This window comes from Bubalus kerabau, chromosome 2 (assembly GCF_029407905.1).
Source record: "Bubalus kerabau isolate K-KA32 ecotype Philippines breed swamp buffalo chromosome 2, PCC_UOA_SB_1v2, whole genome shotgun sequence".
In the NCBI taxonomy this organism is placed as follows: Eukaryota; Metazoa; Chordata; class Mammalia; order Artiodactyla; family Bovidae; genus Bubalus; species Bubalus kerabau.
The window spans coordinates 188,162,878-188,190,078 of NC_073625.1; the positions used below are offsets into that span (position 1 = coordinate 188,162,878).

Here is a 27,201-nt window from a genome sequence, read left to right on the forward strand (position 1 = left end):
TATGCAGAGTACATCATGAGAAAAGCTGGGCTGGATGAAGCACAAGCTGGAATCAAGATTGCTGTGAGAAATATTGATAACCTCAGATATGCAGATGACACCACCCTCATGGCAGAAAGTGAAGAACTAAAGAACCTCTTGATGAAAGTGAAAGGAGAGTAAAAAAGTTAGCTTGAGGCTCAACATTCAAAAAACTAAGATCATGGCATCTGGTCCCATTACTTCATGGCAAATAGATGGGGAAACAGTGTAAACAGTGGCTGACTATTTTGGGGGGCTCCAATATCACTGTGGATGGTGACTGCAGCCATGAAATTAAAAGATGCTTGGTCCTTAGAAGAAAAGTTATGACCAACCTAGATAGCATATTCAAAAGCAGAGACATTACTTTGCCAACAAAGGTCTGTCTAGTGAAAGCTATGGTTTTTCCAGTAGTCATGTATGGACGTGAGAGTTGGACTATAAAGAAAGTGCCAAAGAATTGATGCTTTTGAACTGTGGTGTTGGAGAAGACTCTTGAGGGCCCCTTGGACTGCAAGGAGTTCCAACCAGTCCATCCTAAAGGAAATCAATCCTGAATATTCATTGGAAGGGCTGATATGAAGCTGAAACTCCAATACTTTGGCCACCTGATGTGAAGAACTGACTCCTTGAAGGCAAGAGGAGAAGGGGACAGCAGAGGATGAGACGGCTGGATGGCATCACTGACTCAATGGACATGAGTTTGAGTAAACTCCGGGAGTTGGCAATTGACAGGTAGGCCTGGCATGCTGCAGTCCATGGGGTTGCAAAGAGTCAGACACAACTGAGCGACTGAACTGAACTGAACACAGAGCAGAGTGAGGACTGATCTCATAAGTTCAGGGGACATTGTGGTCCCTATGGCTGAGCACTGGGAGCTCGACCCTCAGCCGAGAAATCACCTTTCCATGCTCAGTCACCAGCATAGCCATCTGTGACCTGGCCTTCTCTGCAGAAGGACTTTGCAGATCCTGGGGAACCACCCCCAGAGGAAGCATTTTAGGGAAAGACACTAGAGGAGAGACATCATATGCTCGGTGAGCATCACACTCTGATGTTTATTAGGCCTGTGATGCTGGAGGCCTCAGAACCTGGACCAGCCAGTGTGGGCACCATGGGGATGACCTGGGCAGGGACTGGGGGAAGCTGATGGGTGAGTCCCTCAGCCTAGCTGGTTGGGACCAGGTGGGCTTGCTGCAACACGGTCTAGTCGGGTCTGGGAGGTGTGAAGACGACAATGTCGGGGCCTCTTCGTGGGAGGTCAGAGAGCCCACTGCTTTGACCCTGCACACGGAGCAGGGGTTTTACAGGTCATGGGCTCAGAAGCAGGAAAGGATGCTGTAGGGGACAGGTCTGCAGACCAGGGAAGGGCAGGAGGGCTGGCAGAACCTGGCAGACTGACAGGAGGGGATCACATATACGATGCGCTTGTAGCACACGGGGACATACAGTACAGGCTTGCAGCTCAGAGGCACGCAGCAGGATGCCTGGCAGGGGCTGGGCACAGAGCAAATATCCTGGCAGGGAGTGGGCACACAGCAGGCTGGCCGGCACAGCAGAGCCACATGGGGGGCACCACAGGGGTTTCGGCAGCCCAGGGCAGGGCAACACAGAGCAGGGCAGGCCGGCTGGCAGGAACTGGGCACACAGCAAGTCGGCTTGCAGCCCACAGAGCAGGTGGTGTCACACATGATGGCGTGAGGCTGGGAGGGGTCGGGACAGAGGACAGGGCTGGTCTGGAGGCTCCCTCTCCAGGCTGCCTTTTATACCCGGGCTGTGGCGTCCTGGCAATGAGGCACCGGGTGTCTTCCTGGTGGCCGCCTGCTGTTTTTCCTCCTCCTCCCCCCGAGGGTCTCTTCCTGGAGCTTCTGGTTGCTGTGACTCAGTTCAGGAAGCTCCCTCAGCTGGAGGCTGATGGTGACCCAGTGGCCCTGGGATTTCTGGAATTGGAGCCTGGATGGGATGGGGAAGGGCCGTCAGGCCAGGAATGGGCTCCCACATGGTGATTTTCAAGGTCTTCCCTCAATTTAACCACCCTGTCCTCTGTCCACATAAACACAATCACACTTGTTGCACCAGCACCTCCATTTGATTTGTGATCCAGAAGGTTCTCCCTTGGGGTGGGGCTCCTCACTGGGGGCTGTGGCCACATTATTGCCATAATCATAATAACCGGGTTCCAGTTTGTGCCAGGGCTGAGCTAAGCATTTTACATGGACTGTCTCATAACCAATCAGTTATCAACCCTGCCACCATTCAAGGGGCCGGCAACACAGATATCCAGTCAGGAAGACCTGGAAGGTCCTGTAATGCACTGAAGCTGCTCGGTCTCACTCTGCAATCTGTGGTCTTTACATTGCTCCTAACGGAGTGGGATTTAGGTGTGGTATATGATTCTTGGATCTGTAAATTGGAATTTTCCTAATCAGATTTGGGGGATTTTATCCCTTATTTCTTCAAAATATCCTTAGGCTTCAGTGTCATTCTTTTCTCCTTCTGGGGTTGAAATTACTTGCATGTTAGCTTTTCTGATACGGTCTCAAAGACCCTCTTCATTTTTCTTAACTCTTTGTCCCTCTTCTTAAGATTGGGACATGTCTTAGGACTGACATGTCTTCAAGTTCACTGACTCTTTCTTCTTCCAGAACCCAGGTTGTGCTGTCTGGTCCTCGGGCTCTTTAATCTGAGTCTGTCCCCATACACCGGCTCCCTGACACCCCACACTGTGGGATTTCCCACTGCTCCTGGAACATGACCATTTCTGCAGCAGATTATTTACCTTCCCCCCACCAAGTTGCTGCCTCTGCCTGGAGCACCCACTACCCCTGACCCTTTACTGCACCCACTGCCAGCTCAGCATCACCAGAGTCCCACAGACCACCATCCGGCACCCACTTCTCTGCTGAACTCACTTTCCGTTCTGGGTTTCAGCCCCCTCTGGAATGATTTCATGCATTGATTTGTCATTCACTCATTTATCCATTGACCTGAAGGGCTCATGAGCCTGGATGTCTCTATTGCCAGCACACAGAATAATCTGTTGCCTCAGCAAATCAGTTCTTGCATGATTACAATAAGGCAGAAGCTGACAAATTTCCTGTAAAGGGCAGGGAGTAAGCATCTCATGCTTTGCAGCTACATGGTCTCGCTCACAACGACTCAACATTGTAGGGAAAAGCAGCTGTAGACACGTTAAATACATGAGTGTAGCTATGCCCCAGAAAACTTCATTCACACGCAGGCAGCAGGACAGACTTGCCCACAGGTTGCAGTTTGCAGACTCCTGTTTCAAAGTTCTCCTGTGCAAATGAAAGCTCAAACTACACCATGGGCTCAAAGTCTTCATTGATGGCAGGAGATAAAAAGGAGTAAAAGGATATAGTACTCTGAGTTGATTCTGAGGTGCCCCGCGCACAGAGATGACCTGGAGAAACAATGTGAACCCCATAGAAAGGCAAACTAGAATATCCTGTTTTCAGAAGGAGGAACTGACCTCAAAGGCAAACTAATTTATGGAGGAAAATAGCATAGGAAAGCGTGTCCCAGGGTAATAAGATGTTGGGGAATCATGGTAGCAACATCACAAGGAAGTCAACAGTTGTGCTTTTTGTTGCTGGGACGCCCACAGCCTGCGTATAAAAGCTGCCGAGGGAGGCAGCCTGCAGACATCTCCAGCTCTCCTCCAGACACCAGCCAACCCCACGCCACCATGTGCCACACCAGCTGCTCCTCAGGCTGCCAAGCTGCCTACATGCCCAGCTCCTGCCAGCCATCCTGCAGCACGTCCAGTCCCTGCCACACGTCCTGTTTCACGTCCAGCCCCTGCCAACCAACCTGCAGCACATCCAGCACCTGCCAGGCGACCTGCGTGCCCGTGAGTTACAGGCCAGTCATACGTCTGCCAGTGACCTACAAGCCCACCCTGTGTGTGACTCCTTCCTGCCAGTCCTCTGTGTTCCTGCCCGTGAGCTACAGGCCGGCTGTGTTGGTGGCCCCCTCCTGCCAGTCCTCTGGGTGCTACCAGCCCTCCCGCCCCACCCTGGTCTGCAGACCTGTCTCCTGTAGCACCCCTTCCTGCTTTTGATCACAAGCCTCCTCCCAGCTGCTCCCAATGCAGACGGGGTCACACCTGTACCCCTCCCAACATGAGTCCTCGGTGGACCTCCAGGTTCTGCATGTGACAGATGAAAAGCATGATTGACCAACCTCTGAACCCAGGCAAGAACGTGGCAGGATGATCTGGACCCTTCTGTGAACTGGTGCATTCCCCCTACCCAGAGGAAGCCCTGGTTCCCAGGGTCCTTCTTTGTCTTCTGAAGGGAACCACACCCCACGTGAGCCAAATAAACCACGCTATCTCAATGCAGCCTGTCCTCCTGTTTTATCTTCACATATTTTGAAGTTTTCTTCTTGGAGGTGAATACAAATCTTAAGCACAGAGGCCCCTCCTCAAAGAGCCCTTTTGACGGCTCAGCTGAAGGTGGAGGTCCTTGGTGGGTGGGTGGGGGGTGTGTGTCCCCACCCATGGCCGCCACTCAAGACTCACACTGTGGATGGGGGAGGACTTCCCCTTTCTCTGAGGGAGGTAGGGTGGAAAACAGGTCTGGACTCAGGTCCCAGCTGGGGCCTAAAGGATGACCAACAGGGAGGCCAGAGAGACTCAAACAAACCCACCACACACAAAAAGGGGAAAAAGGCCATCCCAGTGAGAAGAGGCAGATCTGAAAAAGTCTCACCCCTCAGCCCCAGACACACAGGGCCTTCCAAGGCTGACCCTGGACCAAAACCAGAGAGCCCTTTGTCTTCCTGGCTCCAGCCTGGCCAGCACAGCTCCCTGAGCAGCATCAGTCTTCACCGGGGATAGGCAGACAGCTGTAGAGGTCACTTCTGTGTGACAGGAATGCAGGGGAAGCTGAAAGTGTAGGACAGAGCAAAAACAGTGTCCACAGCCCTTCTCCTAAACACAGGGTGCTGACACATCCCCACAGGAGCCTGAAGTCACTGGTACCCTGAAGGTCCTCAAGGAATAACAAAACCCAAGCCAAGGTCAAGGCAGTTTGATGCAAACCACCGCCCAAACATTGATGACCTGAGAGAAGCAGAGTCAAGGCATATCCATTCCCAGAAGGAAACACTGCTTATGTCCATTTAAAACCTAGACAGTGTATTAAAAATCAGAGACATCACTTTGCCAACAAAGGTCTGTCTAGTCAAAGCTATGTTTTTTCCAGTAGTCATGTACAGATGTGAGAGTTGGACCATAAAAAAAGGCTGAGCACCAAAGAATTGATGCTTTTGAACTGTGGTGTTGAAAAAGACTCTTGAGAGTCCTTTGGATAGCAAGGAGATCAAATCAGTCAATCCTAAAGGAAATCAACCCTGAATATTCATTGGAAGGACTGATGTCAAAGCTGAAGCTCCAATACTTTGGCCATCTGATATGAAGAGCCGACTCATTGAAAGAGACCGTGATACTGGGAAAGATTGAGGGCAGGAGGAGAAGGGAGCTACAGAGGATGAGATGGTTGGATGTCATCATCAACTCAATGGACATGAACTTGAGCAAACTCCAGAAGACAGTGAAGGACAGGAAAGTATGGGGTGCTGCAGTCCATAGGGTCACAAAGAGTCAGACATGACTTAAGAGCTGAACATCAGCAACAACAAGTTAACACATGCTATCTGATATTCAAGGGCTTCCCTGCTGGCTCAGCTGTAGAGAACCTGCCCACCAATGCAGGAGACTTCAGTTCAATCACTGGCTCAGAAAGATCCCCTGAAGAGGAAAATGGCTGCCCATCCCAGTATTCTTGCCTGGGAATCCCATGGACAGAGGAACCTGGTGGGCCACAGTCCATGGTATCCCAGAGAATCAGACTTGTCTGAGCAACTGAGCATGCATGAATCTGATATTCAACAAAACTTGGAAGACATTCAAAAAAGCAGGGGAAAAATATGAATTCATTGTCAACAGACAAAGCAATCAACCCAACTAGACTCAAAGTGACCCAGATGTTGGAGGCATCAGACTGAAAGCTTAAAATAACTATGAGCAGTGAAATAAGTCAGAGAAAGAAATTCTGTATAATCACTTTATGTGGAATCTTAGAGAATAAAAATCTCATAGATACAAAGAGATTGGTGGTTTCCAGAGCGGGGAAGAGGTGTTAGGCAAAATGGGTTAAGGGGATCAAAAGGTATAAACTTCTACTTTTACAACAATAAGTCCTCAGGATGCGATGTACAGCCTGTTATAAGAGAAAAAAAACATTTATTTTTAATTATTTACTTGTATTTAGAGAAATAAAACAGAATTATGAAAATATGTAACCAGCCAGGAACCTATGGGGCATTCCCAGAACAGGACACACACCCACCGTGTCTGCACCTGCCTTTTGTTTGTAGAAAAACTTCAAAGTATAAATTTAATCAGAGCATAACTTTGTCAAAGTGTGAATAAGTGAGAAAATGCAGAAACAAAGGAAAACAGTCAAGCAAGACAAAATAATAATAGTTTAGACAATAAACAAAGTCAAGGACCTTTAGTTCCTCCTAAGGGCTATAGATAATATTCTGAGCCATGTCCTTGGAGCTGTTTTGCTGATACTGAAACCCCCAGTAGGTGGGAAAATTGAACTGTGTGCTGCCCACAAGCCTGGGGACCCTAGATCAGTTAGAACCAGAAGGCTGATGATGTTGACTCCTGATTACCTCACCACCAACCAATCAGAAGGCCATCCATGAGCTGATCACACCCCCAACAACCCTCCTCCCTCACCCTGTTTTTAAAAATATTTTCCTCAAAGCCTTTGGGGGAATTGGGGTCTTTTAAGCACTAGCTGCCTGGACTGCTTGCTTGGCACCTGCCATAAATGCTGGACTTTCCTTCACCACAACCTGGTGTTGGTAGACTGGTCTTGCTGTGCACAGGGTGAGCAGACCTGAGTTAGGTTCAGTAACAAACAGAGTGAATGTCTTTTAAAACAGAGAAAGGAACAGGTTTTGGGAAAACAAATAGCACTTCTAGAAACAAAAGATCAAGTAGTGGAAATTAAAAACTCATTCAAACAGAATATTAGACAACGTTGAAGAGAGAATTAGAAAAATTAGAAGACAGTTGAAGTCACCTGTCATCTCTTTCTGGGAGTTGCCTCAGTTGAAGATGATTTTCTTGACCAAGGTCAGACCCCCTTCTCAGGAAAACTCACATCTAAAGCTTTTATTTTTATCACTTATTTATTTGGCTGCACCAGGTCTTAGCTGCAACATGCAGAATCCTTAGTTGAGGCATGTGGGATCTAATTCCCTGACCAGGGATTGAACCTGGGTCCCCTGCATTGGGAGAATGGAGTTTTAGCCACTGGACCACCAGGGAAGTCCCAAAGCTCACATCTAATTCCTGATCCAGGGCAATAAAGGTCTGTTCTGGGTCCACAACACAGGGCAGCACTGAAAGACCCTCCCAGCTGGAGAGCCGCCTCTGGAGTCATTGACTGCATCATAGGCTAACTTTTCCTGAGTCCAGTCCTCTCCCTCTCCCTCAACAAATGTTGATCCCAAGAGAGCTCCCTAAGAAACCTAGTACCTGGGCACCTCCCTCTGCAGCAAAGGACCTGGAAGCAGTGGCATCCTTGTAGCCTAGTTGCTGTTGTTGTTCAGTCTCTCAGTCATGTCTGACTCTTTGTGACCCCATGGACTGCAGCACACCAGGCTTCCCTTTCTTTCATCAACTCCCAGAAGTTGCTCAAACTCATGTCCATTGAGTCAGTGATGCCATCCAATCATCTCATCCTCTGTGGTCCCCTTCTCCTCCTGCCTTCAATCTTTCCCAGCATCAGGGTCTTTTCCAATGAGTTGGCTCTTCACATCAGATGGCCAAAGTATTGGAGCTTCAGCTTCAGCATCATTCCTTCCAATGAACACCCAGGACTGATCTCCTTTAGAATGGACTGGTTGCATCTGCTTACAGTCCAAGGGACTCTCAAGAGTCTTCTCCAACACCGTGGTTCAAAAGCATCAATTCTTCGGTGCTCAGCCTTCTTTATGGTCCAGCTCTCACATCTGTACATGACTACTGGAAAAACCAAAGCTTTGACTAGACAGACCTTTGTTGACAAAGTAATATCTCTGCTTTTTAATATGCTGTGGAGGTTTGTCATAACTTTTCTTCCAAGGAGCAACTGTCTTTTAATTTCTTGGGTGCAGTCACCATCTGCAGTGATTTTGGAGCCCCCAAAAATAGTCAGCCACTGTTTACACTGTTTCCCCATCTATTTGCCATGAAGTGATGTGACCAGATGCCGTGATCTTCGTTTTTTGAATGTTGAGTTTTAAGCCAATTTTTTCACTCTCCTCTTTCACTTTCATCAAAAGGCTCTTTAGTTCCTCTTCGCTTTCTGCTGTAAGGGTGATGTCATCTGCATATCTGAGGTTATTGATATTTCTCCCGGCAATGTTGATTCTAACTTGTGCTTCATCTAGCCCATCATTTCTCACAATATACTCTGCATCGATGTTAAATAAGCAGGATGACAATATACAGCCTTGACATACTCCTTTCCCTATTTGGAACCAGTCTGTTGTTCCATGTCCAGTTCTAACTGTTGCTTCTTGACCTGCATACAGATTCCTCAGGAGGCAGGTAAGGTGGTCTGGTATTCCCATCTCTTGAAGAATTTTCCACAGTTTGTTGTGATCCACATAGTCAAAGACTTTAGAGTAGCCAATTAAGCAGAAGTAGATGATTTTCTGGAATTTTCTTGCTTTTTCTATGATCCAGCAGATGTTGGCAATTTGATCTCTGGTTCCTCTGCCTTCTCTGAATCCAGCTTAAACATCTGGGATGTGATTGCTAAGTCTCATTTCCCACTGAAAAAAACAGGTGCTGCCTGGATCAGTGGTTGGCTGCTGGGGCGGGGAAGAAGCTCAATGAGTCTGGGACACCTTGAGCCCCAAAGCAAGGAAGCTATCAAAGACTCCTGAGACTATATGAAAGGGACACAAGAGCCAATTTGAAGGGGCTCACACTGATGCCTGCTGAAGAAAGAGTAGCTTCATTCTGCTAAAGAATAGCTCCTGTATAGAGTGAAACACACCAGTTATATAAAAATCCATAAAATGCATAAGATACACAGAATTTTATGTGTATAGATATATGTGTATGCTGTATGCTTAATCACTCAGTCGTGTCCAACTCTTTGTGACCCATGGACTGTAGCCCATCAGGCTCCTCTGTCCATGGGATTTTTCAGGCAAGAATACTGGAGTGTGTTGCCATTCCTTCCTCCAGGGGCTCTTCCCAAACAAGGGATTGAACTTGTCTCCTGCATTGCAGGTGGATTCTTTACCTGCTGAGCCATCAGGGAAGCCCATATAGATATCACTTCAGTTCAGTTCAGTCTCTCAGTCGTGTCCAACTCTTTGCGACCCCATTGTCCCTGTCCATCACCAACTCTGGGAGCTTGCCCAAACTCATGTCCATCGAGTTAGTGATGCCATCCAAGCATCTCATCCCCTGTTGTCCCCTTCTCCTCCTGCCTTCAATCTTTCCCAGCATCAGGGTCTTTTCCAGTGAGTCAGTTCTTCACACCAGGTGGCCAAAGTATAGATATATACACACATAAATATACATAAGAGCATATATATATATATATATATATACACACACACACATTTATAAGCATGTATGTGTATAGTTAGAGACCTGTATAAAAGTTACTAGGAAACCAAAAAATAATTCTGTAAATTGATTAAAAGGACAGAATAAATCATATATCTGGGCTTCTCTGTAAAAAGAGCATTTTGGGGTAATGAAACAGGCATCAAAGGAAAGTCCTTTATAGAAGAATTCCAGGTTAAAAATGTAGATGAGTTGATAAGCTTAGCCAGTTGCCACCTTCCGATGCTTGGTGATGTAACAGATCTAAGACCAGACTTTCAGTGGTGACTGAAACTGAGCTGAAAGGCTGATGGGAACAGGCTGACAACAGTCCCCAGGGATGAGCCCCAGCATGTCCCCACCGAGATGCACTTGGGAGCACACAACTCCTGTGAAGTGTTCTCACCACAGGAGTGAATCTGCATTTTATCCTGTCCACAAGTCTCCCATTTTACAAGAAATATAGGGGATGGAGGATTATTTTAAAGAACACCTAACCCAGAATGCAGAAAACTCTCCAGGACAATAACTGAGTTTCTTTAGTGATTGCATGCTATAAGAACTGCTACAAACCAGAAGGGACCTTTAAAACAGTTTTTAACTTTTGCTTGTGCTGGGTCTTCACTGTTGCACACAGGCTTTCTCTAAGCCTGGCCAGCAGAGGCTACTCTCTAATTGCAGTGCGCAGGCTTCTCACTGTGGTGGCTTCTCTTGTTGCAGAGCTGTGAGGGCTTCAGTTGCAACTCTTGGGCTCCAAACTGTGGGCTCAGTAGTTGTTGCCCCATGTCCTGAGGAGTCTTCCTGGATCAGGGATCGAACATGTGTACTCTGCTTTGGAAGGTGGATCCTTTACCATTGGACCGCCAGGGAAGTCCCAGAAAGAACTTTAGGGTAGCATCACGCATGTGCTTTATGCAAGCCTTGTTTGGATTCTGATCTGAACAAACCAGTACTTTAAATGTTTTGTTTTAGACAATTGGAGTAAACTGAACAGACTAGGTATTAGTAAACCACCACTTTTATAGCTCTGGATTTCACATTTGTATAATTGCTCATAATATATACATTGTTGCTGTTGTTTTCCAGTCCCTAAGTTGTGTTGGACTCTGCAACGCCATGGACTGCAGCACTCTGAGCTTCCCAGTCTTGCACTGTTTCCTGGAGTTTGCTCAAATTCATGTCCATTGAGTCGCTGATGCTGTCCAACCATTTCATCCCCTGCTGCCCTCTTTTCCTTCTGCCCTCAATATTTCCCAGCATCACAGTCTTTTCCAGTGAGTTGGCTCTTCACATCAGATGGCCAAAGGATTGGAGCTTCAGCTTCAGCCTTAGTCCTTCCATTGACTACTCAGGGTTGATTCCCTTTAATATTGACTGGCTAGTATGATAGTGTCAACTGGAAAAAATGCACAACCTAAAAGTTGAGAATTATGCTTTATTCAATGGACATTCTGCAAACTTCAAGCCCAGGACCCAGCATCTCAGATCACTCTGACTGCTCCAAAGAGGCCAGGCAGGGGGCCAGGATATGTAGGAGCTTTGCAACAAAGACAGGTGGTTGGAACATCAAAAGATGACTGCTGATTAAAGAAAACCAGATGTCTCAGGTTAAGCAATTTGGCACTTTTCTATGTATGGGAGGATACAGGAGCCCGGGCTCCTTGAAATCACTCCTTTGATGGGAAACCTCAGCTATCTGGGGCCAGTATCCCGCTTTTCTCCATCCTGAATCCCCTCAGCATGTGCAGTTGGGAGAGGGGGTGCTGCAGTGGCTGAGGGCTTGGCAGTGGGCAGACCATTTGTCTCCATCCTGAGTCCCCGCAGGGCTCACTGTCTGGACAGTTGTAATGAGATGATTTGACGGCTGTAACCTCCTTTGTTTACTGATATGGCAGGCAGCATTTTTTGCTCACAATAGACACATGTCTATCCATACACACATAGATTTTTTTCTTAATTTATTTTTAATTGAAGGATAATTACAATATTGTGTTGATTTCTGCCATACATAAACATGAATCAGCCCTAGGTATACATATGTCCCCTCCCTCTTGAGCCTCCCTCCCACCTCCCACACCATCCCACCCCTCTAGGTTGTCACAGAGCCCTGGGTTGAGCTCCCTGAGTCATACAGCAAATTCCCACTGGCTATCTATTTTACTGGCTGTCTATGTTAGTGTATATGTTTCCATGCTATTCTCTCCATTAGTCCCATCCTCTCCTTCCAACCCCTGACACTGTGTCCGTAAGTCTGTTCTCTATGTCTGTGTCTTCACTGTGTGCCAAGTCACTTCAGTCGTGTCTGACTCTTTGTGACCCTATGGACTGTGTAGCCTGCCAAGCTCTTCTATCCATGGGATTCTCCCGGCAAGAATATGAGAGTAGGTTACCATTTCCTCCTCCCGGGGGTCTTCCCAACCCAGGGATTGAACCCGTGTCTCTTACATCTCCTGCCTGGGTAGGCGGGTGCTTTACCGCTAGTGCCACCTGGGAAGTCCTAGACGTCTCCATTGCCGCCCTGCAAATAGGCTCACCAGTACCATCTTTCTAGATTCCATATATATGTGTTAATACACAATATTTGTTTTTCTCTTTCTGGCTTGTTTCACAGTATATAGTAGGATCTAACCTCATTCATCCACCTCATTAGCACTGACTCAAATGCGTTCATTTTTATGACTGAGTAACATTCCATTTGGTATATGTACCACAGTTTCTATTCATTTGTCGATGGACATCTATGTTGCTTCCATGTCCTAACCATTGTAAAAGATGCTGCAGTGAATATTGGGGTACATGTGTCCTTTTCAATTTTGATCTTCTCAGGATATATTCTCAGTAGTGGAACTGTTGGGTTGACACATAGGGTTTTTTAATGTACGTAAAATTAATCTGCTCCCCTTGGTAAAATATTAAGGGCTCCTTCCCATGTTGACACACATAGATATACCTTGTTCTTCTTAATGCTTGAGTCGTATTTCATTACATAAGACATGCAGAATAACAACATTCCTCTCCCTGGTGACTCAGATGGTAAAGAATCCACCTGCAATGTAGGAGAACCAGGTTTAATCCCTGATTTGGGAGGATCCCCTGGAGAAGAAAATGGCAAGCCACCCCAGTATTCTTGCCTGGAGCATCCCATGGACAGAGGAGCCGGGCAGGCTACAGTCCATGGGGTCAGAAAGAACTGGACATGACTGAGTGACAAACACTTTCGCTTTCATTAACCATTTTCATCTGGCCTCCCTTTCTGCTGTTGTTATTGTTACTGTGTGGTCACAAACACCCTCACATATCTCTGTGCAAGCGTGTCTGTTGGGCTGTTTCCTAGGCAAAAATATCCACTTTTTAAAGAAAGGTGAAATGGCCTGGAATGACCCCAGCCCCAGGCTGCAGTCACTACATACATAGCAGAGATGGGTGGAATCCAAAGCCTGGTCTGTCTGTCCAAAAGATGATCACATCTCCTGCCTCCTGCCCTGCCTCCGGCTCCGGGGACTCTTTCAGATGGTGCAGTGAACTGACTGTAAAAGCCTCGAGAAGGGGTTGCAGTGCAGCCCACCAGGCTGACAGTCACTGCAAATGTCTAAACCCTGCAATCGGTGAATCTGGGGATCGAGAGCCACCCACGCACCCCCCCAGGGTTGAGGGACATTTCCCAATCAGAATCCAGTAAACCAAAGGAGCCCATGGCTGCCCACTCAGGTCATCCTAGCAGTAAATAGGCAATGGCAGAGGATGAGACTGTGGGTATGGCAGGATTCCTCTAGGGCTTAACACTTGATAACACACACCAGCCGCACCCAGGAGCTTCAAGGTCTCTTCCATTGAATTGAGGACTTCGGATGAAAAAGGACAATGATGCCTCTTGAGTGGGTGGCCCCGAGAGAGGCTCCCCTGTCTTGTCCCCTTCCAGGGGGCAATGGGGCCGACCTGGAATCAGAAGGCTTCTTTTCTAGTATCTCTCCCAACCTGTTTTATCCATCTCTGCAAAAGAGGCATTGCCTAGCAACCAGAGAGGTGTAATGACGTCCTTGGACTATTCCATTCCACTCTTGTATACTTAACTCTGGTTGATTATTAGCACCTGCAGTGGGAAGGTGGCAACCAGCTTTAAAGAAAAACAAATTCTGTAAAGTCACCAGAGGGCAGAAAGGGCTCTTCTAGCCTGACTTTTGGAAGATATCTGGCCAGTATGAGATTTTTCAGTTCTCAGAAAGAATCTTTCTTCCTAAACCTGCAAGATTCCCTGGGCAAAAAGACAATAGATGCTAAGAAAACTCTTTGAAATATGAGCCCTTCCATTTGCTTTCTAATCTGCAAAGCTGTGAGGCAAATTTGATCTTTGCTTGCCCGCCTCTCTTGACACTCATAGCCTTTACATTTTGTAAGTATATTGAGCAACTGGAAAATAATATGGTGTAGGTAACTATGATATACCATTAATGGGCTTTCTGTGTCTTTCTCTATAAGAATGTGTTAATAATTCACATTTTAACTCAGAGTCACTGTTGACACAGTGGTAGAGAGACTTTTCAAAGAGCCATTTCTACCACCAGGTAAATAATCCTAGATAAGCTTTGCTTACCCCAAGACTCAGGTATCTTGGACACTTTAAGGTATGCCTTTGGGAAAGTCCATTTGGCTGAGGTCCTACCATAGCAAACTGGCACCAAAAAAAAAAGAAAAAGAAATCCACCCACTTGCTCACACAGAGAAGATATCAGGTGCTTTTGCATAATGCAAATTTCTAGACGTGTGGACGAAGAAGTTCCCCTACCCTCTGGTAAACAGAGAATGCTGTGGCCATCAAGCCAGCAGCCACTGCAGCCATCCTGCCTGTGCATCCTGAGGGGATTCAGGATGGAGAAAAGCAGGATGCTGGCCCCAGATTCTTAAGTAAGTGCTCGTGCATGCTGAGTCGCTGAGTCATGTCCGACTCTTTGCTACCCCATGGACTGTAGCCCGCCAGGCTCCTCTGTGCATGGGATTATCCTGGCAAGAACACTAGAGTGGATTGCCATTTCCTCCTCCAGGGGATTGTCCTGACCCAGGGATCAAATCTGGGGCTCCTTTGGCTCCTGCACTGGCAGGCGGATTCTTTACCACTGAGCCACCTGGGAAGCCCAGTGATTGTTAACAGGCACATCAAAGGGGTGGTTTCAGTGAGTCCAGACTCTCACATCTTCCCATACAGAGAAAAGCACTAAGATCATTAACCTGAGATGTCTGGTTTTCTTTAATTAATCTTTTGACATTCCAACTATATAGCTCTTTTTTAAAAAAAGATTTTTTTCTTTGATGTGGACCATTTTTTTAAAGTCTTTATTGAATTTGTTACAATATTGTTTCTGTTTTATGTTTTGGTTTTTTGGCCCCCAGGTATCTTAATTTCCTGACTAGGTATCAAACTTGAACCCCGTGCACTGGAAGGCAAATTCTTAACCGCCACAGCCAGGGATGTCCCCCAACTATATAGGAGTTCATTGCAAAAATTCCTATCCTGGCTCCTCCTTGACCTCTTTGGAACAGTCTCTCAGAGCGATCTGAGTGGCTGTCTCTTGAGGTAAACCCTCAGCGTGTCCCCAGATAAAATACAATTCTCAACTTTTAGGTTGTGTAATTTTTTTTCAGTCGACAGACTCAATGAAGGGCAAGAGCCGTGCTTGCCCAGTGCTCAGGACAAGCCTCGAGCATTTCTTCAACCGTGCAAGTCACAGTCCCTATTAAAAGGAGGGAAAAGAGCTTGCTCCACATTCTTGCTTCCTGGAGTGGGAACCACGGTTGAGATTTTGGTGTGTTTTTTAAGAAATCCTTTTTCTGTATTTTGTGTGTATGTGTGCTGCTGGGTGTAGCAGGAATAGTTTGCTTTTTCTAAAGATGTGGTTATATTGTTGGTAGAGTTTTGTTTCCTACTTCTTTCTCTCATGTCTTATTTGTGACGTAGATCTATTAGCAAAACAAATCGCTATGGTGGCCATCAGCCTCCTGTTTGTGGCCCTTGATGCTGTGTACACAATACTTTGCTATTTATAATAATCTGCTGTATGGGAGCACGTGTTCAGTCGTTCAGTTGGCTGACTCTTCTGCAACCCCATGGACTGTATGCCACCAGGCTCCTCTGTCCATGGAATTTTCCAGGCAAGAATACTGGAGTGGGTAGACATTTCCTTCTCCAGGGGACCTTTCCGCCCCTGGGATTGAACCTTTACCTCCTGCATCTCCTGCATTGGCAGGTGGATTCTTTACCACTGAGCCACTTGAGAAGCCTGTATGGGGAGAGGGGGACCCTAAACAATAAGGAATCACAATTTAGATTCAGAAGACACTGGACCACCAGGGAAGTCCCCTCAAAGGGGACTTTTATCTCCCACTTTCAGGAGGAAAAGGGAATTCAGAGGGCCTTTCTTAAACCAGCTTCTTGCATCTTTAGCTACATTTGATACTTAGGTCAACAGGGCAGTTATGGGGTGACCTGTTCTGTCCCCCCTGACAGCAGAAAGTCTTTACAAACTTCCCCCTGGTTAATTGAGATGCTCTGTCTCACAGAGGTCACCCCTGTGCTGGACAAGGGCTTACCTGGGATGTGAAAAGCCCAGCTACCTTCCCCTTGCTCCACCCAGAGTCCTGTGAATGCTTCTGAAAGTAAGAGAAGATGACCCTCCCTGGGACATGTCCAGCCAGGCAGCCAAGCGAGGGGGGCTGGGTGTGGTCTCCCCAGTGGCTATGCCCAGCTTGGTCATGCACTGGCAGCCCAGTCATGGGCCTGGCATCTGTCTATTAGCTGATCTGATGACTGCCAAGCCCTCAAAGCCTGTACTGAACAGCTGAATGTGAAAGAAATAACATCCTGGTTTCCACCCCAGCTCAGCCACTAGTCACTCACTAAGGTGTCCTGGGAAATTCCCACTGTTTCTGGGGTGAGTTCCTGCAGCTCTGAGATGAAGAGAGCTAGGCTATCTCAGTGAGTCTCAAACTCCTCCACTGAGCTCCGCCCACCCCTCAGGCACCTCCTGGGGCATCCGTGGTCCTGTGTTGCCTCCTCAAAGTTCACAGTGTCTTCTGAGACTTCTGTTTTATCTTTGAGTCACGAAATATTGTCATTCTGTTACATGGTTGCTTTAAAATAAAAATAAAACCTCAGCCCCATAAATTGCCCCTCTCAGATGTCTGGCCTTACCACCTGATGTTGGGGTACATCCCTGGCCAGCCAGACTATGCCTCAAGGTGGTCCCAGCCCTCTATCCCCTGCTCACAGAGAGGAGGGGAAGGTCAAGGACTCACCAAACTTCCCACTTCCATCCCCATGCCAGGCTGACGACTCCCCGCTGAGTTCGAGTCCCAGCTTCATCACTATGGGCTGTGTGGTTGTTGTTTGTTGTTCAGCCGCCAAGTCGTATTCGCCTCTTTGAGACCCAAGAACTGCAGCATGCCAGGCTTCCCCATCCTCCACTATCCCCCAGAGTGTGCTCAAATTCTTCCTCTACCTTCAAATTCATGTCCATTGAGTCGGTAATGCCATCCAACCATCTCATCCTCTGTCACCCCCTTCTCCCCCTGCTCTCAATATTTCTCAGCATCAGGGTCTCTTCCAATGAGTTGGCTCTTCGCATCAGGTGGCCAGAGTATTGGAGCTTCAGCTTCAGCATCAGTCCTTCCAATGAGGATTCAGGGTTGATTTCCTTTAGGACCAGCTGTGTGACCGTAAGCAAGTCACTCAGCCTCTCTGTGCCTCCCTTTGCCAGCACAGAAAGCGGAGGTGACAATACCATGGGCAGGGCTCTGATGAAGGACACTCAGCACGTGGAAATTGCTTCATGTGACGAATGTCTCAGCTCCTTCCATCTCAAGATCCTCTTCCTTCCAACCCACTGCCCTCTCATCACCTTTACCCCTACCTTCAAGCTCAGGTAAATTTCTCTTCCATTTCATTTAACCTTTCCTCTACTTCCTTCTCCCCTTACCTATGTCTCCCTCTTTTTTATGTTGTTCTACTTGCGACCCTAAGATGACCTCAGGGGCTGGGGCTGGGTATCAAAAGCCTTAAGGTCCCGTGCCCTTGACTATTCAGCTTCCGGTGCTGGAATCTGTCGTCCTTTGAGCCTGCATCCGGCATGGGTGCCTGAGTGATGCAGATAGTGGCCTCCTTGATGGCGAGTTGCTCGGGAATCCACTTACTAAGCTCACAGGGGCTGTGTGTGTTGGCAGTCAGAAGTGGCCATGCTGTGCCCCGTCGGAACCACGAGGTCACTCAAGATGCATCCACAGCTCAGAGGCGAACATAAAACAGCATCTTCTAATAGTCCAGCACTGAAAATCTTTATTGAACAATTTTAAATATTGTACAAAGGTCTCCAGACCAAAAGCCTAAAGCTGTTCTGCTTGCAGTATGGCAGAGGGAGCGTGGGTGCCAGCCCTTCCAGTGCCCCCACCCGCCACTGTAGCCCCCCTTGGCGTCCCAGCCCCCTTGGTCCGAGCCTGCAAGCATCACTGTGGAGACTATGTGGTGGGGCAGGGGTGTGCCTGCTGTGTCATCAAGTGAGCAAAACAGGACCCAAATCTTGCAGTGGATCTTAGGTTTTGACACAGTGCACACTGACGGCCTCAGTCCATTCAGGCTGCTCCTGGAGTAGGTGTCACAGCTCATAAGCAGCAGAGGGCTTCCCTGGTGGTCCAGTGGTTAAGCATCCACCTGCCAATGCAGGGGACACATGTTCAGTTCCCGGTCCAGGAAGATTCCACATGTCGCGGAGCAACTAAGCCCACGCGCCACAGCTGCTGAAGCCCGTGTGCTCGAGACCCACCAGCCACAGCAAGAGAAGCCACTGCTGCGAGAAGCCCTCACAACGCAACTGCAGAGCAGCCCCCACCACTACAAAACCCACACAGCACAAACACCCAGTTCAGCCAAATATAAATAACTAAATAAAAAAAATTTTTTTTTAAAAACAGACAACAGACATTCATTTCTCCCAGCTCTGGGGGGTGTAGGGGTGTCAGTCAGTGAGGGTCCTCTTCCAGGCTTCACCCTTCTCCCTGCATCCTCACCCGGGGAGGGGACACAGTGCTCTCTGGAGTCTCTTTGACAAGGGCACTGATCCCATTTATGTGGGCTCCATCCCAGGGTCCTCATTGCCTCCCAAAGACCCCACCCCCACCCCCCACATCACATTGGGCCTTAGGAGCTCAGGATTTGAATTTTGAGGGAACACACAACTAAAGTCTAGTACTTACCTGGGCTTCCCTGGTGACTCAACCAGTAAAGAATCCACTTGGACTGCAGGAGACCCGGCTTCGATCCCTGGGTTGGGAAGATTGCCCTGGAGGAGGGCATGGCAACCCACTGCAGTATTTTTGCCTGGAGAATCCCATGGAGAGAGGAGCCTGGAGGGCTGTAGTCCACAGGGTCACAAAGAGTGGGATACGACTGAATGACTAAGCACAGCACAGCACAGCGCTTACCTACAGAAAACACTGAAAGGGAACCAATTTATTACAGATGATTTTCTCTGGATGGTGAGATTACAAGAGTTTTAAAGCTTTCTTTTTCCTTGGAATTTTCAAAAAAACTTTAGCATACACATATGACTTTTATATTAAGGACAAGAATCAATAAAAGTCTTTCTGGCAGCAATAGGAGCTGAAATCTATGGCCTTAGTTGAGGGCAGAGGGTGGGGGAAGGCAGGACAATGCTGCAGAGCCGGGGACCCAGACCCAGACCTGACACTGGACACTATGAACTCTATCTCAGGGTCCCCGGGAGCCAGTGGGGTTAAGCAGGGAGGATGGACCATCCCATGGAGGACACTTGGGGTTGCTTAGAGTAACGGGACAGACAGAAGGGATGGAGCAGTGGGTGGGCCACCAGGGTGTACAGCCTGCTCGCCTTCAGGGACAGACAAGAGGAATGGAACAGCGGTTGGACCACCAAGGTACATGGCCAGCTTGCCTTCAGGAGCCGCCCTGGTGGGGGTGATCACTGTGCCCAACCCACTCTGCGTCCCCCTTTAAGGAGCCAGCAAAGCAAAGCAGATGCGGCATTGGCAATCCAGGTTAAAACGCTGCCAGAGGCACCGTCCTTGGGAGTAGCTGCAGCTGCCTCTTGGCTTCCACAGAAAGGTGGAGAGACAGGAAAGAGGAGGGATCCAGAAGCAGGTGGGTGGGTCAAGGTCCGGATTGTGGAGGTGAAGCTGGCTGAGCCACGGGGGAGAAAGGTGGGACCCTCCTCCCTCTGAGTGGAGGGAGAGAGTGGAGACAGGGACGAGGTGAGCTTGGGATGGAAGCAAAGTTGCCGAGGACAGCCCTGAAGGTGGGGTGGACTGGGAGGGGAAGGGTTGGTAGTTGGGGTGATATGGGGAGGGGAAGGGGTGGTGAAGAGATGGGAACAGGCACTGTGATTAAAGAGGAGCAGAAACCTTCCATCACAGGTCCTGATGGGGTGAATTTTGTCCCCCCAAAACACACTTGAGTCCTACCCCCAGTACCCAAGAAAGTGATCTGATTTGGAAGTGATGGTCTTTGCAGACAGTCAAGTTCAGATGAGATCAGGCTGGTTTAGGGTGGGCCCTGAGTGGTGACAGGTGTCCCTATGCAAAGCTGGAGACACATAGAGCCTGGAGGAAGAGGCTGTGTGAAGACAGAGGCAGAGACTGAAGTGATGCAGCCATAAGCCAAGGGCTGCCAGCAGCTACCAGAGTCTGGGAGAGACAGGGAAGCTCCTCCCCTGGAACCCCAAGAAAGCAGGGCCCCGAGGACACCTTGGGTTCAACTTCCAGCCGCCAGACTGAGGGCACAGGGGTCTGCTGTTTAAGCCCCCAGGTTGTGGTACGTTGGTGCAGCAGCCCCGGGAAGCCAATGCTGGTCCTCATAGACACTGCCCATAGCACACTGCCCACCTGGTTCCTGATGGACACACAATGAGCTAGAACCACCTGGACCCTCAGATAAGCCCTGTTGCAGGGTGCATGCACCCACCACATACACACACACACACACACATTCCCAGAGATGGGCATTTGGCAGAGGCATCCGAGCAAAGCAAGACCAATGGGCAAGGTTGAGGGAGGCGGGCTGAGGTCGGGAGACGGAGCCCTTGCAGACAGCCATCTGACCCCCGATAGCATGCCAATCCGGTGGGGGACAATGAGGAGCCATCCCCTCCATGTGGGTCATAGAGATGCACATGCTTGGGGCAGGGCGTGTCCACATAAGTCTCCAGACACCCTGCCCCCTGGGTAGCTGAGACCCACTCCTCTCGCCCACCTCCCCACACCCAGGATGAGCCCCAGGGGCCTGGGGGGACAGAGAGGTCCTGGTTGGAGTGTCGCTGTCTCCTTCCTAGGACAGAGGCCAGGGACCTTTCCTGAGCACGTGAACACCTCTACTGAAGGAAGTGAAGAAGGCGCTGTGTGCAGAGGTTGCCGTGCTGGGCAAGGGAGGCACAGGGGACCTTGAGCTACTGCCCGGGTCACAGCCTGTGAGGCCAGCCTGGGCTGGGCAGTCATCCTAGAGGAAGCAGGTGCTCCTCAAGGGCCAGGCCTGTCCTGGAGACTGGGGTGTCCTCCATAGCAGGTATTAAATGAATTCAACGAGGAGGCCATTAGACGGATACAGCTCTAAGGCAGTGACAGCTGTGTAAACAAGCCAAGATCCAAGCCTACAAATACCTCATGGTTCTGAAATCAAACCCTCAGGACAGCCAGTCCTAACAGCCACAGAGGCCTTCAGCTGCACCATCAGGAATGTCCCGTCTGCTTCCCCGAGTGTAAGTTTCCACAGCCCGTGTGGCGCCACCTCATTCCCATTGACTTTTGCTCAGATATACTCTTAAAGTGTTCACGATGCCTCTGTTTAATTTCTCACGAGGAGACAAGCCCAGCCTGCTGGTAGAGCAGGCACTCGCCTCAGGGAGGGGAGCAGGTAGCCACAGGCCCCCCGGAAGGGATCCGGAAGGGATCCGAGGTTCTTCCATTCAATATGCAAATGAGTAAAACGAGGCCAAGAATAATAAAAGCTACAGCATCATTAGTTGAGAGCCAGGCTCTGGGTGGGCATGCTGTATCATTTAACCCTCATAGCCCTGTGCAGTTGTTCCTATGGGCCCACTTTGCAGATGAAGTGACTGAGCCAACACAGGGCTGAGGACCCTCCCCAAATTCTTGAGGCTGCGGAGGCAGAGTCAGGCTAGAATCCGGTCTGACACTGGAAGTTGCCTGTTGCCTCCATTTCCCAATCCTCTCCTCTTGCTCCCCAGCCCCTCGCCACCGCCCCTCTACCAAGTCTCAAGCAGTGACCCTAACAAGGAGGTCCTGATGTCTTTCCCTGCCGGGGAGCCAGGCTGTGGTCAGGCCCAGGCTGTCCAGCGGGGACAGGAGAGCAGAGACTCTCAGGCCAGGCCCTGAGCGCTGAGCAGGAGCTGCACCAATGCCGCCCTGCAGTGGGCGAGGCCAGCTCCAGACGAGGTCCCCCCAGCTTTTGGCTGACCTGGGCACTGTGGCCCCGGGGGCTTCAGCTAAGAGCCCAGGGACACTGGAAGTCTCAGGCACACACGGTGCTGGCAGGAGTTAAAAGTGGCTGAGGTCGTCCGCATGCTCAGGCCTGATACAGATACCGAGAGGACACCACTAACTCCAGGCATTGTTCTTCGGATGCTTTTGATTTGGGATTTCCCACTGTCTCAAGTTAAGGAAGTTTGAGGCGCTGCATTCTTGAGGTTTCACAGCTCTTCCCTGGAGCGGGGGCTGGGCTGTCCTCACTCCCCGTTCCCTGGGGAAACTCTCTTGTTTTTGCACGTGAAACAAGGTGTCCTGAAGCTGTGCTCGCCTCACTGTGTACGGGTTTCTCCCTAATTGTGTACCCCCAAAAAGCCATGTCCCTCCGTAGCACATGGATGCACGTTTGGAAATATGTTTTTGCATGCGTACTCAGTCCCTTCAGTCATGTCCAACTCTTTGCGATCCCATGGACTGTAGCCCACCAGGCTCCTCTGTCCATGGGCTTCTCTAGGCAAGAATACTGGAGTGGGTTGCTATCCCCTTCTCCTTCCTCCAGGGGATCTTCCTGACCCAGGGATTGAACCCGCGTCTCCCCATGTTTCCTGCATTACAGGCAGATTCATTACCTCTGAGCCGCCAGGGAAGGCCAGGTGTAACCAAAGTGAGATGAGTTCAGACTGGAGTCGGGTCCCACAGCCCCTCCTGACCAGGCCTTTCTCGTCTGACCCTGGGCTGTTCCCCACTGCCTCACTCCACCCCGCCCGGCCCTGACTGTAGTCCTGACTGTGGTCACTGAGCAGCTCGGCCCAGACCCCCTTATCAGCCCACCTGCTGCTACTCCTGTACAAGCGGAAGCCCTGTCCAGCCACAGTAGTGCCATTCTGCAACTCGTGCCCACCCACCCCCGTTAGCCTGCTCTCACAGCCTGGAAACCCCCATTCACACATTGCCTCCTCCAGGAAGCCTTCTGGAAAACCTCCGTGTTCTGAAGGAGCCCTCATGCTGGCATTTCCCACACTGTGGGGTTGACCATTGTCCATAGGTGTGTGTGCTCCACTGGACAGTGGCCTCCCTGCAGGCAGGGACTCTGGCCATGCTCATGAGCCCCTGATTAGCACGGGGCTGGTGCTGACAGGGACACCGTAAAAGTCAGGGGAACAGACAGAGAAGGGAGTCCACACGGGTGAGGGGTTAATTCACTTCCACTGTCCACGAGCTTCCCATCTGGGGCCCCGAGGCAGCGTCCTCTCCTCGGTCCCAGAGTCCCTGTTGCTGTCATTAGCGATGGAGTCAGACGACGGCAATGACGATGTGCATCCCTGCAGCCAGGTTCTGACACAGAGGCTGGAGGGAAGCAGGCCGGTACCAAAGAGTGAACGGAAGGGGCAAGTCAGGAGGCAAGTGGGTCAGAATCACTGTCTGGGAACAGGCATGTGGGGGACATACAGAGCGGAGGTGGCGGGGAGCCAGTGGGCCCCGGTGGGGTGTCTCTCCATGCTGTTCTCTGGGGTGCAGTCTCGGGACCCCGCCCCGCAGCCCGTTCTTGACTCTGTCACCACACAGCGTCCCAAGAATCTAATGTCACCGTCCAGTGGCTCTAAGCTACCCTCTCCGGCTTGTTAGCTGAGGTGAGCGTGGTTAAGTTTCTGTCCTAATTACAACGCTAGCAGTACAGGGATTGCAGACAGCTGTGAGGGGTCCAGGGCTCCCCTGGTAGCTCAGCCTGCAATGCGGGAGACCCCGGTTCAATTCCTGGGTCAGGAAGTTCCCACAGAGATGGGATAGACCACCCATTCCAGTATTCTTGGGTTTCCTTGGTGGCTCAGACAGTAAAGAATCTGCCTGCAATGCGGGAGACCTGGGTTCGATCCCCAGGTGGGAAGATCCCCTGGAAGGGAATGGCAACCCACTCCAGTATTCTTGCCTGGAGAATCCCATGGATAGAAGAGCCTGGCAGGTTACAGTCCACGGAGTCACAAAGAGTTGGACACAACTGAGCAACTTTCATGTTCACATTCAGGTGAAGGATCCAAATTCCCCCAAATTGCTTCTTCGACTTGAGGGGAGTTGAGTGAGGACAGAGTCCCTGACCTGCCTCAAGGGGACACTTTAGCGGGGGTGGGGGGAGGGTGGGGATGTGTCTGTGCCTCCAGCCCTCATGGGAGCTGCTGGCTTCCATCTGCAGGTCCCCCAACACCCGGAGCCCTGCACCTGCCAGCCACCCCCAGGTAGAAATTCTCTCAGCTGGTGACTCCAGTCACTGTTCTGCTCTCAAAGGTTAGAAATGAATGGATAAAGAAGATGTGGTGCGTATACGCAATGGAATATTACTCAACCACATTCCATTTGTAGAAATGTGGATGGACCTAGAGCCTGTCATACAGAGTCAGAAAGAGAAAAATAAGCATTGTATATTAATGCATGTATGTGGAATCTAGGAAAATGGTACTGATGAACTTATTTCCAGGGCAGGAATGGAGACAGAGACATAGAAAACAGACACGTGGACATAGGGAGGCAGGGAGGGGATGATTTGGGCGATTGGGATTCATATATATATACACACACATACACTACCATGTGGCTTCCCAGGTGGCGCTAGTGGTAAAGAACCCGCCCGTTGCTGCTAGAGGCGTGAGAGACGCAGGTTCGACCCCTGGGTCAGGAAGAGCCCCAGGAGAAGGAATGGTAACATATTCCAGTATTCTTGCCTGGGAAATCCCATGGACAAAGGAGCCTGGCGGGCTACAGCCCAGAGGGTCTCACAGAGTCAGACATGACTGAAGGGACTTAGCATGCATGCATGCACCATGTGTAAAATAGATAGCTACTGGGAAGATGCTGTATAGAACAGGGAGCTCAGCTCAGTCCTCTGTGATGACCTAGAGGGGTAGCATTTTGGGGTAAGGGTGGGAGGGAGGTCCAAGAGGGAGGAAATATATGTATACACGTGACTGATTCACTTTGTTGTACAGCAGAAACTAACGCAACATTGTAAAGGAACTATACCTCAAATTTTTTAAAAAAAACTTAGAAATGTTGGCTTTTTTCCTTCTCCTTTACTATCTTTTAAGAAAATTGTGTGTGCATATGTATATATAAACATATATATGCATGTTGCTATGGGCTGCATTGTGTCCCCTCAAAATTTGTATATTCCAGCCCTGCCCCTAGTACCTCGCCATGTGACCTAATTTGGAAATAGGGTCACTGCAGATGTCATTAGTTAAGATGAGGTCATACTGGAGTGGGGTGGGCCCTCTAACCCAATATGACCAGTGTCCTTATAAGAAGGAGAAATTTATACACAGACAGGCACACAGAGGCCATGTGAAGATGAAGGCAGAGATCAGGGTGATGCTCCTTACAAGCCAAGGAGCAACAGAGACTGTTAACAAAACCCCCAAAACTTGGGGAAAGGCCTCAGAAAGAACTAACCTTAGCGAAACCTCCGTCTCCAATTCTGGCCTCTAGAATGAATCATGAGAGAACAAACTGTTGTTGTTTAAGCCGCTCAGTTTGTGGCACTTTTTTACAGCAGCCGTAGGAAATTAATTGTTGTTGCTGTTTAGTTGCTTAGATGTGTCCAACTCTTTGCAACCCCATGGACTGTAGCCTGCCAGACTCCTCTGACCATGGGATTTCCCAGGCAAGAATACTGGAGTGTGTTGCCATTTCCTTCTCCAGAGGATCTTCCCAATCCAGGGATCGAGCACTCATCTCTGTATTAAAGGTGGATTCTTTACCACTGAGTCACCTGGGAAGCCCAAGAAACTAAGATGGATAGACATATACAAAATCCATGCCTATTGAGTAAATACGGCAAATACAAAAATCATAAAGAAGAAAATAACAACCCTAGTTCTCAGAGATATTAATAGCACATGTTTTAGTGGACATCCTTCCTTTTTTTTTTTTTTTTTTGTCCCATATGGGTAGGTATAAAGTTGAATTCACACTCTGTACTTTTCCTTTAAAATATGACTATTTTCCTGCATTATTAGTTGTTCCTTGAAATGGTTATGTACATCACCAAATAGCTAAGCAACTTTATTTCATTATTTCTAATTGTTTGCAATTTAAAAGAAATGCAAATGACATCCTTGTGTGTAAATCATTTCCTGCATTTCTGAGCATTTGGATGAAACTTACCCAAGCTGCAGAGAAGGCCTCCATTGTTTTAACCCAGCTGGGTAAGTACATCCTCTCAGCCCAGGGTGACCTTGTCCTCAGGTTGTGCATGTGAGATGGGTTCAGAAATGAACCTGCAGCCTGTCTCCTGCCTTTGAGGTATGAGAGATATCTACCTTCAGAGGAGCCGAAGGAACGTGAGGCACTTGGCTCCTCTAGGAGGCATTTGGGAAACCAGCCTGCTTTTCTCTTGGATGGTGTGATGTGATGCTTGGAACCACCACAGCCTTTTTGTCACCATGAGGGAAACCCCTTAGGGTAGAGCCAAGAGACAGAAGGCAAGCAGGTCCTCAATGATATCCATTCCCAGACTTTCCAGAAGTGACAGCCAAGGATCTTGTTTTAAAGCCGGACTGAGCCAACACTTGTATCATAGAGAGTTTTGATGAATGCAACCTCTGACAGCTGCCACAAGTGAGCAGAAAAGCTAATAAAAGCACACTGGACCATCTGTTCATACTTGGCCCTTCGCACCCACTTTGTCAATACTTGTCTCACCATCATGTGGAACTTGAACTTGGTGATATTAATAAAATCACTGGGTAGACACACTTGAACATTAGTTCACCAGCTCAGGTGACAGACCCAGGTCATCATGGGTGTCTACTGAGCCCCATTCATGTGGAAGGACCATGGGTCAGGCTCGGCTGGAGAGACCTGGACAAGTAGCAGGAAATAGGCTAGAATAAGGCTGTGTAAACAGAAAAACGTACAAGTGTCGGGCAGTCCAGTCTATTCTCTTGTTTTTCTGGAATGTAGGTGTTCACTGCTGTAGTGGATTGGACGTTGTCTTGCCCAGAATTCATGTCCATCCAGGACTTTAAAATGTGACC

At 49.1% G+C, this 27,201-nt stretch overlaps 2 protein-coding genes across 2 annotated transcripts; one reads left to right on the top strand and one right to left on the bottom strand.

Moving 5' to 3' along the window:
* Positions 1–1,340: 1,340 nt before the first annotated feature.
* Positions 1,341–1,712, bottom strand: LOC129644543 (keratin-associated protein 12-2-like). The gene has a single exon (XM_055570130.1). It carries the CDS (start codon positions 1,710–1,712, stop codon positions 1,341–1,343), a length of 372 nt encoding a protein of 123 aa, XP_055426105.1.
* A 2,018-nt stretch (positions 1,713–3,730) lies between these two features.
* Positions 3,731–4,105, top strand: LOC129644218 (keratin-associated protein 12-2-like). The gene has a single exon (XM_055569731.1). It carries the CDS (start codon positions 3,731–3,733, stop codon positions 4,103–4,105), a length of 375 nt encoding a protein of 124 aa, XP_055425706.1.
* Positions 4,106–27,201: the final 23,096 nt, after the last annotated feature.